The following is a 13,036-nucleotide window of genomic DNA, read 5'->3' as shown; positions in this document are numbered from 1 at the left end:
ATTGTAGAAATGAGGTCTCACCAAGTTGCCCAGACTGGTCTCAACCCCCTGGGCTCAGGCAATCCTCTCTCCTCAGCCTCCCAGAGTGCTGGGATTAGTGTGAGCCACTGCCCCCAGCCCTCTGGTGACTTTTAATTGCTTTTTAAACATTGTTATTATAATTATACTTCGGAAAACAATTATTAATGTGAAAATTAAAGGTAATTTTTAAATTGCATTAGTTTATTTTTAAAAATGTGAAAACATGATAAGTTTTTCTTAAAGGGGAAAGGTATTCATAATTTACAAGAGTTCTATGTGTCTTTGAGGTGTTAAATGAACCGCTTACCATACTAGATATAAAAAGTGATTTGAGGAATATTCTGGGATCTTAAATACTCCAGAGAAGTTTTGTTTGCTTAACTTACTTTGACACTGAGATGATAAGAAACTGAGGTTGTTGGATAGCAGTGGGTAGGAAAAGAAAGCAATGGTTGTGAAAATTTTGTAAAAGAAGACTTATCAACTAATTTGATATGAGAGAGTGCGGCAAAAGAGAATAATTGGTGTCCTAGAGAGAAGTCCAGGTATTTGAAAGAGACATTGGATATTGGGAAAGGTAAATCCACTGTCAGTTACTCCTGAGTTTGAGGTGCCACCTTCCCTGGAATGCGGTAATTCGAAACAAGAGAGGGCTTGCATGTAAATCTTGCCCTATTGCAAAGAAGTCACCTGGAGGTCTAGCAGGGAGAGACACTGGTTTATTGAAACTTACAGGGGAGCAAGATGGTGGCAGGTTGGTGAAGAATCCATGCAAGCAGTTTTATAAAGACATCAAGCTAGTCATTCAGATTCCTATCCATTGTTTACAATTACATGGATTACACATGATGATGACACTGTTTTCAGCTTTTCTTCATTACCAGCATCCCACGCCTCTGGGAATATCCACACCCTTCAGAGGCCAGTCTTGGCCAGGGCGCTCCCTGAGGCGGGGGTCAGGGGACAGAAAGAAGCCAGGTCTGGGGCAAAATGTCTATGTCTGGACAGTACCTCACACTCCCCTCCTCCTTTCTACCTCTGTCTTTTTTTCCTTCTTGGACCTGGTAGAAAAGGTAATCCCAGAGTTTATAGTTTTATTGCCCTGCAGGAAACGAAATAACTTATATTTAGCAAATTTATCTCAGTGTTTTTTTGCTAATAGACTACCAGGAACTAGAGCTTGTCTTTCCACTGATTCATTAATGGGTTGGATAAAACTTCGATATGTGCAAAAAGTAATTTTATCTGAGTATTATTATAGTATTTGTTAGTAACTCCACTCTGCAAGCATAATTACTTTTAGGAGACCCGTTTTATCGAAAGTCCAAGCTTTTGATTATGAAGCAGCACCCCTGGGTCATAAACAATCCTAGGCCTTTGGCAGCTATTGGTTTCCTACAGTTCACTGAATGACAGAAAGAAATTGTAAACAAATGTCATTTCCTGATCCTGGTCACTGTGATGGTCATTGGTTTTCAATGGTGAGTGCTATAGAAGCAGGGACAGGATTTTTTAATAGCATAGATGATTTCTTAAACTCTTCTTTCTTCTGGAGCAGCATTGTCCAATATGGTAGCCACCTGTCCCATGTGGCTATTTGAATTAATTAAAATTAAGTTTAAAAATTCACGTCTTCAATTGGGCTAGTTACATTTCAGATGCTCAATAGCCACATGTGGCTAGTGGCTACCATAGTGGGTAACGCAGATATAAAATATTTACATCATAACAGAAAGGTATATTTGAAAGTACTGATGTAGGGAGCTTCACCCTTAGGGGGAAAATGTACAATGCACGGGAATACTGCTCTGGAAATATGACCTGTGGAGTGGAAATATAAAAAAGACATCATTATTCCACACCAGGCCCAAATAAAACAAATCCCCACACAATAAATAGATAATTGCCCACCCTAACGAAACATGGTTGGGTAAGTATGCGAAAATAATATGAGATCGGGGGAAAAAAATGTAAACCTCTCACAACTTAAGCATAGATTAATTGTGAAGTACAATGTAAAATGTCCACGACTATTTCAAATGTTAAAAAAAAAAAAATCCACCAAAGAAAAGCCAAGAGTCTTCAAAGCAGGTGGGTCCTTCCTGCCAGCCTCCTTTCAGCCCATTGCTCCAGCTCCGAGAAATGACCCTCTGGCGAGGAAGGGCACCGAAGACAAGAAAGCCGTTAGTGTAGTGCAAAGCGCATAATACATGCACACTGCCATTAATACTCCTAATGCTCAACCTCCTCTTCTTCAAGCCTCGAACACTCAGAGTTATGGCGATCAGGGCGGATCCTTAAGTGACACGCAGATCTGCGCATGCGTCGGTGGTGGAGCCATGCTCTGGGTCGGAAGTCCCGGTTTGTTTATTAAATTACGACCGTCGTAAAACAGGATTTCCTGACGGCTTCGTAGCTTTACGATGACAACAAGTATGGCGGCTGCCAGTGGTCGATTTGAAAGTGAGAAGAGTATCGAAGAGCGTAAGGAACAGACCCGGCTTGCCAGGGCCGAGGTGTTGCGCCAGGTAACTCCGTTGTGGGACTTTGTGAGTTGTGGGAGTTGAGAGGTCCTGGGAACTAGCTCGCCCTCCCCTTCCCTCTTGGGCTCCGTGCTGGATCTCGTCCTATTTGAGTGGGGTCTCCCTTTACAGTCCTGGTCATCTTTTGTGTATCTCCCTTCTGCTGGATGCTCTGGCAGGTTCCAGTTGCTCGTTCTTTTTTTTCAGGGAGATCTGTTTGTTTTTCTCCAAGCTTCTTGAGCTTTCACGTTATCCATTCTTTCCATTTCTATCACCCGAACGGCACACCTTCTAGATACTCCACCACTTTTAAGGACTCTCTGCCAGCGTGTTTCACAACCTCAGTCATTGCTCCTGCTGTATTTGAAATGTTTGTTTTTTCTGGAACACGTGTAAGTCGTATTTGACTAGATTCATTTAGACATTTCGTTCTTCTTTCTTGCCGTTGGTATCATCAGACTTGTAAGCCCTGACAAGAGGTTAACACAAGAGACCCAGAAAATTTAACCTTTCACAGAGGACTGAAAAACATGATATGCTTCACTAAGGTTGAGATGCATAGAGGTAACAAATGAAGAATAGAGGAAGTTAAGCGGTATTACATGACAAGTTATTCAAGATATAAGAAGTGTGCCATAGAAGGGAAAAGAACTTGAAGAGAAACATAGGGCACAACGAAGGTTTTCGTCTTTATTTGTTTTAAGATGTAAGAGTTGTAAACGAGTTTAAATGCAGATGAGAAGGAGCCAATAGAAAAAGGAGACAGTAAGGAGAAAGGATAATAACTGCAGCCAGATTTTAAAGGGGGAAGAGAGGGCAGTTAGTCTTGGAAAGGTGAAAGGTTGGTGTTGTCTCTGATTTCAACATGTATAGTATGTATATTATATGGATAATAAATATCCTACATTCTTGCCTTTTTTTTTTTTGAGTTGGAGTCTCACTCAGTCGCCCAGACTGGAGTGAAGTGGTCGCTCCCGGCCACCGCAGCCTCGACCTGCTGGGCTCCGGCGATCCTTCCGCCTCAGCCTTCCGAGTAGCCGGATTTACAGGCATGCGCTACCAGGCCCAGCTGATTTTTTGATTTATTGTAGAGATGAGGTCTCACTGCTCAGGCGGGTCTCGAACCCACGGGCTCAGGCAATCCACTCACCTCAGCCTCCCAAAGGCGCGGGATCACAGGCTGAGCCACCGAGCCTGGCCATCCTTGCCTTTTTATGATTTCAAGAAGCTTGTGGAGAAAGTAGGGTATGTAAGCTGTGATAACTTTTATAGTTGAGATATGCACAGAGTTGGAGGAGGACCAAACAGCTTTGGAGTTTGGGGGAAAGAGTAAGAGGTCAGAAACAACTTCTTAGGGGAAACCTACTTAATTTGACTATTGTAGAATGGTGAGTAAAAAGTAGCAATATGATTATTTATTTTCAGGAAGGTGATTATTCCTGGAGCATTTTGAGGGTCTGAGTATTGGGGTAAAGGTATTGCAAATTGAAGGCATGAAGGTCAGTCTCCTAACTGTGCAGAAGTCTTGGGGAGTTTGCAGATGAAGAACGGAAAAGAGATTCCAAGTCATGTTTGAGGTAAGGAGCTTAGGGAGCGAAAAGGGCCTACAATAGGTACCAGAATTCTTTCTCTAATTGATGGTTCAATTCACTGGAGAATGGTAATGTGGAAGGAGAGTTCATTTTTCCTTTCTATTCAGTATCTCCTCTCTACTGGTAGAAGCAAATTCCTGGCAAGGAACAGATCATTTATTCATAAGTATATACCTTTATGTGAAAATGGGATAGTTTTTTGTCTTCCTTTTTTGGTGAAAAGCAGTTGGATCAATTGCCAATTTGTCTTTTTTTGTTGTTGCAGGCCAAAGCCAATTTTGAAAAAGAAGAAAGGCATAAAGAACTTAAGCGACTTCGTGGTGAGGATACATGGATGCTACCTGATGTGAATGAGCGAATTGAACAATTTTCACAGGTGAATACTAACTGGTTTAATTGATGTAAAGATATCTGCCTTTGTTTTACATTTATTCAAGTTAATATCGGAAGAGCAGTTTTATAGACTGTTTTTATAAGTTACAGAATGAATATCACATAGTTGGCATTACTGGATAGTTTATTTCTCTGGCAGAAGTAATATGTTGTAGTATATGGACAATATGACATTGGAAAGATTTTGTCACTTTAATTAGCTTCAAACTTCTCGCCTACTTGTAGTAAGCTTATAGATCTAAAAAGTAACGCCTTTACACTTTATGTGGTTTTTTATTTTTAATTGACAAACCATAATGGTATATGTTTATGGGTACAGTGTTATGTTTCGATCTATGTATACATTTTAGCATGAGTCATACAGACTAATTAACATACTTAGCACCTCACCAACTTATATTTTGTGGTGACAAAAGTAAAAATATATTCTTTCAGCAATTTTGAAATATACATTATTATTAACTATGATCACTGTGCTTTATAATCACTAAAATTTGTTTCTCCAGTCTGACTGAAATCTTGTAACCTTTACTCAATATCTTCCCTGTCCCCCTTCCTCTTCCTTCCCTCAGCCTCATCCTACAATTTAATTTAATTTAATTTAATTTATTTATTTTGAGTTGAAGTCTCACTCTGTCGCCCAGACTGGAGTGCAGTGGCAGCTCCTGTCCACTGCAACCTCGCCCTGCTGGGCTCCGCGATCTGTCCGTCTCAGCCTTCCAAGTAGCTGGAACCATAGGCGCATGCTACCATGCCTGGCTAATTTTTGATTTACTGTAGAGATGAGGTCTCACTAAGCTGCCGGGGCGGGTCTCGAACCTGGGGCCTCAGGCAGTCCACTCGCCTTGGCCTTCCCAAGTGCTAGGAGTACAGACTGATCCACTGAGCCTGGCCTATTTTACAAATTTTAATTCATGCTACCTTGCTGTATTTTTTTTTTAGATTTTATTTATTTATTTCCTTTTAAAAATTTTTTATTAAAGATGTAGGGTACAATTCAGGGTTAGGTATACAAATGGTGATTATGCAGGTACCTTTGTTGATGAGGTGTGCCCCACCTGCCCTGACAGTTTCCTACTACTGCCAATCCCACCCCCCTCTGCAGTTTCCCACTACTGCCATTCCCTTTCTTATAGTATTATGATAATTGTTCAAGGTCCTCTTATGAGTGAGAACATATGGTACTCTATTCTTTGTTTCTGTGATAGGTCACTGAGTATGATAGGCTCTAAATCTATCCAAGTTGCTGTGAAGTCCGTATGTTTGTCCTTCTTTGTGGCTGCATAATATTCCATTGTGTATATGTGCCACTTTTTTTTTGTACAGTTCAGTTTTGACGACTTGGTAATCTTGTATACATTTTTTGGTGATCATACAGAGTTACAATATGTATGTTCATGTGTGGGTGTATGTATGTGTTTGTGTGTGTGTGTATGCGTATACATGGTCTGACAATGAAGTTTGCGGACTCATTCTAGAAAAAGTGCTACATACCTCGTTGCTGACTGTTGCTACGATCTTCTTTGATATACTCCCCATGGGAAGCTGTGCACTGATGCCAGCACCTAGTCCACTTGTCAAAGCAGTTTTGGAACTCTTTTTTCTGAAATGGCCATTCGAGCTGTCATTGTAAGAATGTCAGAGTGTGAATTAGAGCAGCAAACAAACATTAAATTTCTTGTTAAACTTTGCAAGAATGGAAGTGAAATCAGGGACGTGTTAATTCAAGTTTGTGTGGATAATGCCATGAATAAAACAGCAGTGTGCCAATGGATTAAATGTTTTTCTGAGGAGAGAGAAAGTGTCACTGATGAAGAGAGATCAGGATGGCCAGTAGTGAGCAGAACTGACAAAAACATTGCAAAAATTTATCAAATTGTGCATTGGAATCATTGGCTGACTGTGAAAAGCATACCAGACCAAATAAACATTGTCAGAGGAACAAGAAAATCTTCACTGAAAATCTTGTCATGAGAAGGGTGAGTGCAAAAATGGTACCAAAGGAGCTCTTGCGTCACAGCAATTTTCCATCTCACACAGCACTGTCTACGAGGGAGTTTTAGCCGGGAAACAAGTAACTGTATTGAAACACCCCCCCGCCCCGCTCACCTGATCTAGCCCTCAATGACTTTATTCTTTATCTGAAGATAAAGGAAATAACTGAAAGAAAGACATTTGATAACATTCAGGACATCAAGTATAATACAATAACTGCTGTGATGGCCATTCCAGAAAGAGAATTCCAAAATTGCTTTGGCAGGTGAACTGGGTGCTGGTGTTGGTGCTTAGCTTCCTAAGGGGGTACTTCATGGGTGTCTGTAGTGATATTCAGCAAAGTCTGTAGCACTTTTTCTAGGATAAGTTTACGAACTTATTATACCTTGTATGTATCGGTATACACACAAATGTTTATATATGTGTGTATTTATTTAATTATATATCTGTTGCAAGAATCTATAAACAAAACCAAAAATTTTCTTATAGTTTTCTGGTAGGAAATTTCAGCTATGTGGTTTATTAATAGTGCATATGTAGGCCGGGCTCGGTGGCTCAGCGTGTAATCCAGTGATTTGGGAGGCCGAGGTGAGTGAATTGCCTGAGCCCGCAGGTTCGGGACCTGCCTTGGCGAGACCTCATCTCTACAATAAATCAAAAAAATTAGCCAGGTGTGGTAGCGCGCGCCTGTAGTTCCAGCTACTTGGAAGGCTGAGGCAGAAGGATCGCTGGAGCCCAGCAGGTTGAGGCTGCGGCAGCCGGGAGCGTGCCACTGCACTCCAGCCTGGGCGACAGAGTGAGACTCCAACTCAAAAAAAAAAAAAAAAAATAGTGCATATGTTATAGAAGACATGTTAAGTAGAGTTTATTGGAAGATTTAAAAAATCATATTCTTTTTCTCATTTTATGAATGATTTAAAGTTTTGAGACATGGATTTTTTTCCCCCCCTCAAAATGCTTCTGTATAAAGTAAGTAAAACGAAGTTTCTTTCTTGCTTTTTCAAAATGATTATTTATAGGAACACTCTGGAAAGAAAAAGAAGAAAAAAGACAAGCATTCAAAAAAAGTAAAGAAAGAGAAGAAAAAAAAGAGCAAGAAACAGAAATATGAAAAAAACAATGAGTCAGCTGATAGCTCATCAGTAAGTATGTACTAAAACTAATCAAAGCAGCTATTTGAGAACATTTTATTTGGAAGAATAATATATGGGAACTGAACATATTTGAGAACTTAAAAAGTGTTGCTAGTATTCTTTTATAAAAATATCTGGGAGACATCTACTTAGTGATGCCCAAGAAATAATAAAAATGTGAATCTTGGGTTTCAGAGAAAGGTTAAGAGGATGAGGATACGATTTGGGAATCATTGCTAGCTGTAGCCATTAGAATGGATAAAATGCCTAAGGAAACTGAAAAGAAAGATGAACACCAACACTGAAAAGCCAGATAGGAAGTAAAGGGTAAGTAAAAGTAGTTGGAAAATTAGAAGGAGAAGCAGGAAGAACTCTGTTAAATTAAGGGGAAAAAGTTCAAGACATTTGAGAGTCTGTTTGTATTTTCGTAGAAATTAGCTTTTTTTTTTAACGTCTTTAAAATAGGATGTGTTTAATATTTTTACCTTTGGGGCCACATGGAAGAGGGTGCTGGGTTGGCTGTGTCTCTAGCCAGTTCCAGGAGGAGGAGGACTCAGAGAAGAAAAAAAAGCAGGCCACATGCTTCATACTTGTTTTCAGTAGGTCATACTTAGAAAGTGATGAGCTAGAGACGTTTAGGGATAATTTGCCTCTCACGTGTGATCATCATGGGATTATCCTCTCAACTGAATCACCATAGTTCAAAGAATGTACTTTGTAGTTTCACATGTAGTTTCAGAAATTGTATTTTTGACAGTATAGGTCAGAGATCATATATTAAAGTGCTGAAAATAGATTTTATTCAGTAATTACTGACAGTAAGGCAAATTGCTGAGCTCCATTCTGTTTTATGCATAGATGATTTGGGTGTTTTAAAGAGAGAATGGCAGGGGAAAGTGAGGGCTCAGTAGGGTCAGAAAAGTGAAAGATTACAAAGGTTTGGTCAATATAAATTTGATTAGGCCAACTGTGTTTGCTAGCTGCCAGCTAGTGTAGTTAGGATTCTGTCCTCTCACAGAGATTGGAAGACAGAGGCCCTGTTATTCCTGGTGATTACATTTTAGAGGAATGTCTCTCAGGTCCTTGAGAGAGACCCTTATGAGTTGTAAGAGATATAATCACCATTGTAAATTCCCTAAGAAGGGGAAATCGGGAGCCTATTATCAGGTGTTGACTAAAAATAGTAAAATTTCTCAGGCAGGCATTTTATTGGGGGCCACTAGGTTCTTTCTAGGGACATAGTCTTATGGTGCTAGACGCCATGCTAGAGTTGAGTTAAATCTTAGTGCTGGTGATGGAAGGTGTTTTGTACCAAAGGTTCAGCAGTTTTCAATACCTTGAGGTGGTAATTGAAAGCCTATCTTAGCCGGGCTCGGTGGCTCAGCCTGTAATCCCGTGCTTTGGGAGGTTGAGTTGAGTGGATTGCCTGAGCCCGCGGGTTTGAGACCCACCTGGGCAACTTGGCGAGACCTCATCTCTACAGTAAATCAAAAATTAGCCAGGCGTGGTAGCACGCGCCTGTAGTTCCAGCTACTTGGACGGCTGAGGTGGAAGGATCGCCGGAGCCCAGCAGGTCAAGGCTGCATGGCCGGGAGTGGCCACTGCACTCCAGTCTGGGTAACGGAGTGAGACTCCAACTAAAAAAAAAAAAAAAAAAAAAAAAAAGAAAGCCTATCTTATAACAATGCAGTATATTAATTTATGGTGAGAAATAAAAGTGCATAGTCTTAAAGATTAGCCAGCATGTTTTGTAATGATAGAAATACTTAAAGCATATAGATAAAAATGTTTTGCATAAAACTCAGAGCAAAGGGAGTTAGAAAATCTTAAAGTGAAAAGCGGGGAGAGACACTATTTCCACAATTGTGCATTTGGATTATTAACTACATTGAGAATCTGTTAAAGTTAAGTAATTTTTTTTCTCCAAAGAATCATGTATGTACAAAGTTTTTTTTTTTTAGGAGGGTTTATAGAACTCCCTGGAGTTAATACAAAGATTACAGTTAAGAATTCCCCAGGTATGCCAGGCTGTCTAAACATTTATATCATTTGATTAAGGGTACTTTCTTCCACTAACTAGAGATACATTGTGCTGTTTTTTTTCTCTTTTTCTTTGTTCTTTCCTGGAAGCAGATGTATATATTTTTGTTACAGTACACAGTATATACACTTATACATAGTACATTGTGTAATATTTGTGTATATATACACATACTTTAGGCAGAGTAGTTTGAATGAATGCTCTGTGCCCATAGCGCATTGAAGTGGCTTGAAGAATGAAAGGGGAGTTCGTACTGGAGTGAAGGGAAGGAAAGACAGAGGGATAGCCAGAGGAGTCGAGTTGTTGTGAAATCTTTTTGAGATGTTTTTGGGGAGGGAGGGATAAATAATATTGAGGAGAATGATCCATTTGGATCAGCAAGGTGCCAGGAGGAAGGATGAGCTTTGATCAGAAGTAGGAGCATCCTGTCTTCTGAGCGAGGAGGGAAGTTGTAAAACTGTGTACACTATAAATAACTTAGGAGATGTGGTGAGAAGAGAACAGATTAGTGACGGTGTTTCTGCTTGTAGTTCTGTTTCCTCTGTGAAGTAGAAGGTAGTCTCTGAGCAGATAATTTGAGAGTGAAAGTAGAACAGAAGGATTGAGGAAATGGTGTGGATTTGAAACAACTTTGCTTAGATAGTGCAAAAGAAGCAAAAAAAAGATTGTTGAGCACCACTGAGGATACATGTAAGTCTGAAAAACATATCTTGACTGTGTCAAGTTCCGTTTATTTTTTTCTTTTAACTTTAAACATTAATTTAACTGAGGCATAGTTCACACCTAATATAGTACTCCTATTTTAAGTGTACTATTTGGTGAATATGCCTGTTTAGCTTTTAGTTAAGGTGCCCCTAAAGTTCCTCAGGGCCTCTCCCAGCCAGTCCCTCTCCTCCTTCTCCTCTTCCACTTGTGGACTGAGCAACCGTGAATCTGCTTTAGCACCTGTAGTTTTTCCTGTCCTAGAATTTCACATAAACTGCTTCATGTCATGTGACCTTTTTTGTGTCTGGCTCCTTTGACTCAACATAATGGTTTTGTAATTCGTTCATGCCGTTGTATGTACTAGTATTAGTTTTTTTCTTTTTATTGCTGTATTCCAGTGTAGGAATATATTACAGTTTTCTTATCTTTTTATCTGTTGAAAGTAGTTTGGGTTATTTTTAGTTTGTTATGAATAGTACTGCTGTGAACATTTGTGTACAAGTTTTTTTTGTGGACATGTGTGTTCATTTCTCTTGGGTAAGTGTCATGGTTTCCCAAAGTGGTTGACCCATTTTACCCTCCTGCCAACAGTGTGAGTGAGTTCCATTTGTTTCACATCCTTGCTAGCACTTGGTATTGCCAGTCTTTGTAATTTTTGACCATTCTGCTGTGAGTGGTAATATCTCCTGTGGGATTTCCCTAAAGAGCCGTGCTGTAGGGCATCATTTTAAGTCTTTGATGGCTATTCTATGTCTTCTTTTGTGAAGTTCTTTTCTTTTTTCTTTTGTACCATTTTTCTTAGTACTTTTGGTGTCCTAATTTTGCACAACTCAGTGTTGTGATTTTCTCCTATGTTATCTTTTTCCTAGAAGTTTTATAGCTTCGGCTTTTTTGTTTACCTATGATCCATTAGTAATTTTTGTTTCTGGTATATAGGAAGTGTTAAAGTTAATTTTTTTCATGTGAATTTCCAGTTGTTCTGTCATCATTTTTGAGAAGGCTAACTTTTCCCTATTGAGTTACCTTGGCTCCTTTGTTGAAAATTAATTGTGCATATATTTGTAAGTTAATTTCTAGATGGTCTATTTTGCTCCAATTAGCTGCATGGATCTCCTTGACCAGTAAACCCACTGTCTTAATTACTGCAGCTTTAGGGTAGGTTTGGAATGAGGTAGTGAAAATTATTTGACTTTGTTCTTTTTGGAAATTATTTTGGCTACTCTGATTTTTTGTTGCCTTCTTTCAGTAGTTAGGACTTCAAAATAGTGTTGAATGGAAATAATGAGATTGCCATGTTTCCTATCCTGGATGGAAAGCATTTAGTTTTTCACCTTTGGGCATGTTGTTAGCTGTGGGATGTTCATGTATGCCTTTTCAGATTGAGGATATTCCCATCTAGTGTTCTGAGATTTTGTATCTTGAATGAGTATTGAATGCCAATAAATGATTTTTCTACATCTGTTAATATGATTATATGTTTTTTCTCCATTATTCTGTGCATATGGAGAATTACATTGATTTGAATTTCAAAGACTAAACTAACAGGAATTCCTGAGAGAAATCACATTTAATGATATATGTGTGTGTCAAATTTTATTTTCAGATATGCTTTTACACACACACACACAATGTATATATTATATATATACCTTATGTAATACATATATTTCTGGATTTGATTTGTTAATACTTTGTTGAGCAGTTTTGCATATGTTGTTTAGGAGGAACATTGGGGTTGTGGCATAAAAGTAATGCTGGCCTCATGCACGAGTTAAAAAGTATTTCTCCTTTTCTGTTTGTCAAAGAGTTTGTGCAAGATTGTGCAATTTCTTCCTTAAATGTTTGTTAAAGTTTACTAGTGACACTGTTTGGTTCTGGAGTTTTCTTTGTGGAATGGTTTTTAGCCACAAATTTAACTCCTTTAAGAACTGTATTATCTAATACTATAAGAAAGGGATTGGCAGTAGTGGGAAACTGCCAGGGGAGGGCGGAGGCGGAATTGGCAGCAGTGGGAATTGCCGGAGGTGGGGGGCACACCTCATCAATAGAGAACCTGCACAATGAACTTTTGTATACCTAACCCTGAATTGTGCCCCACATATTTAAAATAAAAAACATTTTTTTAAAAGAGCTGTATTAAATATTTTCTATTTTCTGGTTTAGTTTTAGTAACTTGGGTTTTTCTTTTTTTTTTCTCTTTTAATTTTTATTTTGAAATTGCGGGGTACAATTCAGGGTTAAGTATACACATCTTCCTTGTATTTGATTTTGTTATTGATGAGGTGTGCCCCCCTTCCCCATAACTTGAGTTTTTCAAGGAATTTGTTTATTTCACCTAACTTGTGAAACTTATTGTTTTGAAGTTATTTGTAACATTTCCCTTGTCCTTTTCTGTGTATGTGTAATCTACAAATGTTCCCTCTTTCACACCTGACTTTGGCAGTTTCTATTTTGTCTTTGTTTTCTTGGTCAGGCTAGCTTCAGGTTTATTAATTTTTTTAATCTTTTCAAGAAATAGGTTTGTATTTTCATTGTTTTTCTGTTTATTTTCTATTATAGTTTGAATCAGTGTAATAGTTTAAATCAGTGATACAGATTTAAACTATATTCCTTTCTTTTTTTTTTTTTTTTTTT

The 13,036-nt window shown here is 38.7% G+C and overlaps 1 protein-coding gene across 1 annotated transcript in view; it reads left to right on the top strand.

Annotated features, from left to right (window-relative positions):
- Positions 1-2,401: 2,401 nt before the first annotated feature.
- The window catches only part of CWF19L2 (CWF19 like 2, cell cycle control (S. pombe)), a 97,008-nt gene continuing 86,373 nt past the window's right edge, over positions 2,402-13,036 (top strand). Inside the window, exons 1-3 of the mRNA XM_008062628.1 lie at positions 2,402-2,549; positions 4,401-4,511; positions 7,543-7,665. Coding sequence (XP_008060819.1) covers positions 2,445-2,549; positions 4,401-4,511; positions 7,543-7,665 — 339 coding nt within the window. The 5' untranslated portion in view covers positions 2,402-2,444. The remainder of the gene's footprint in view (positions 2,550-4,400; positions 4,512-7,542; positions 7,666-13,036) is intronic.

Source organism: Carlito syrichta, unplaced genomic scaffold, assembly GCF_000164805.1.
Source record: "Carlito syrichta isolate Samal-C Ts95f unplaced genomic scaffold, Tarsius_syrichta-2.0.1 Scaffold305771, whole genome shotgun sequence".
In the NCBI taxonomy this organism is placed as follows: Eukaryota; Metazoa; Chordata; class Mammalia; order Primates; family Tarsiidae; genus Carlito; species Carlito syrichta.
The sequence above is the reverse complement of the archived record's forward strand: the minus strand, read 5'-3'. Positions and strand labels throughout refer to the sequence as shown.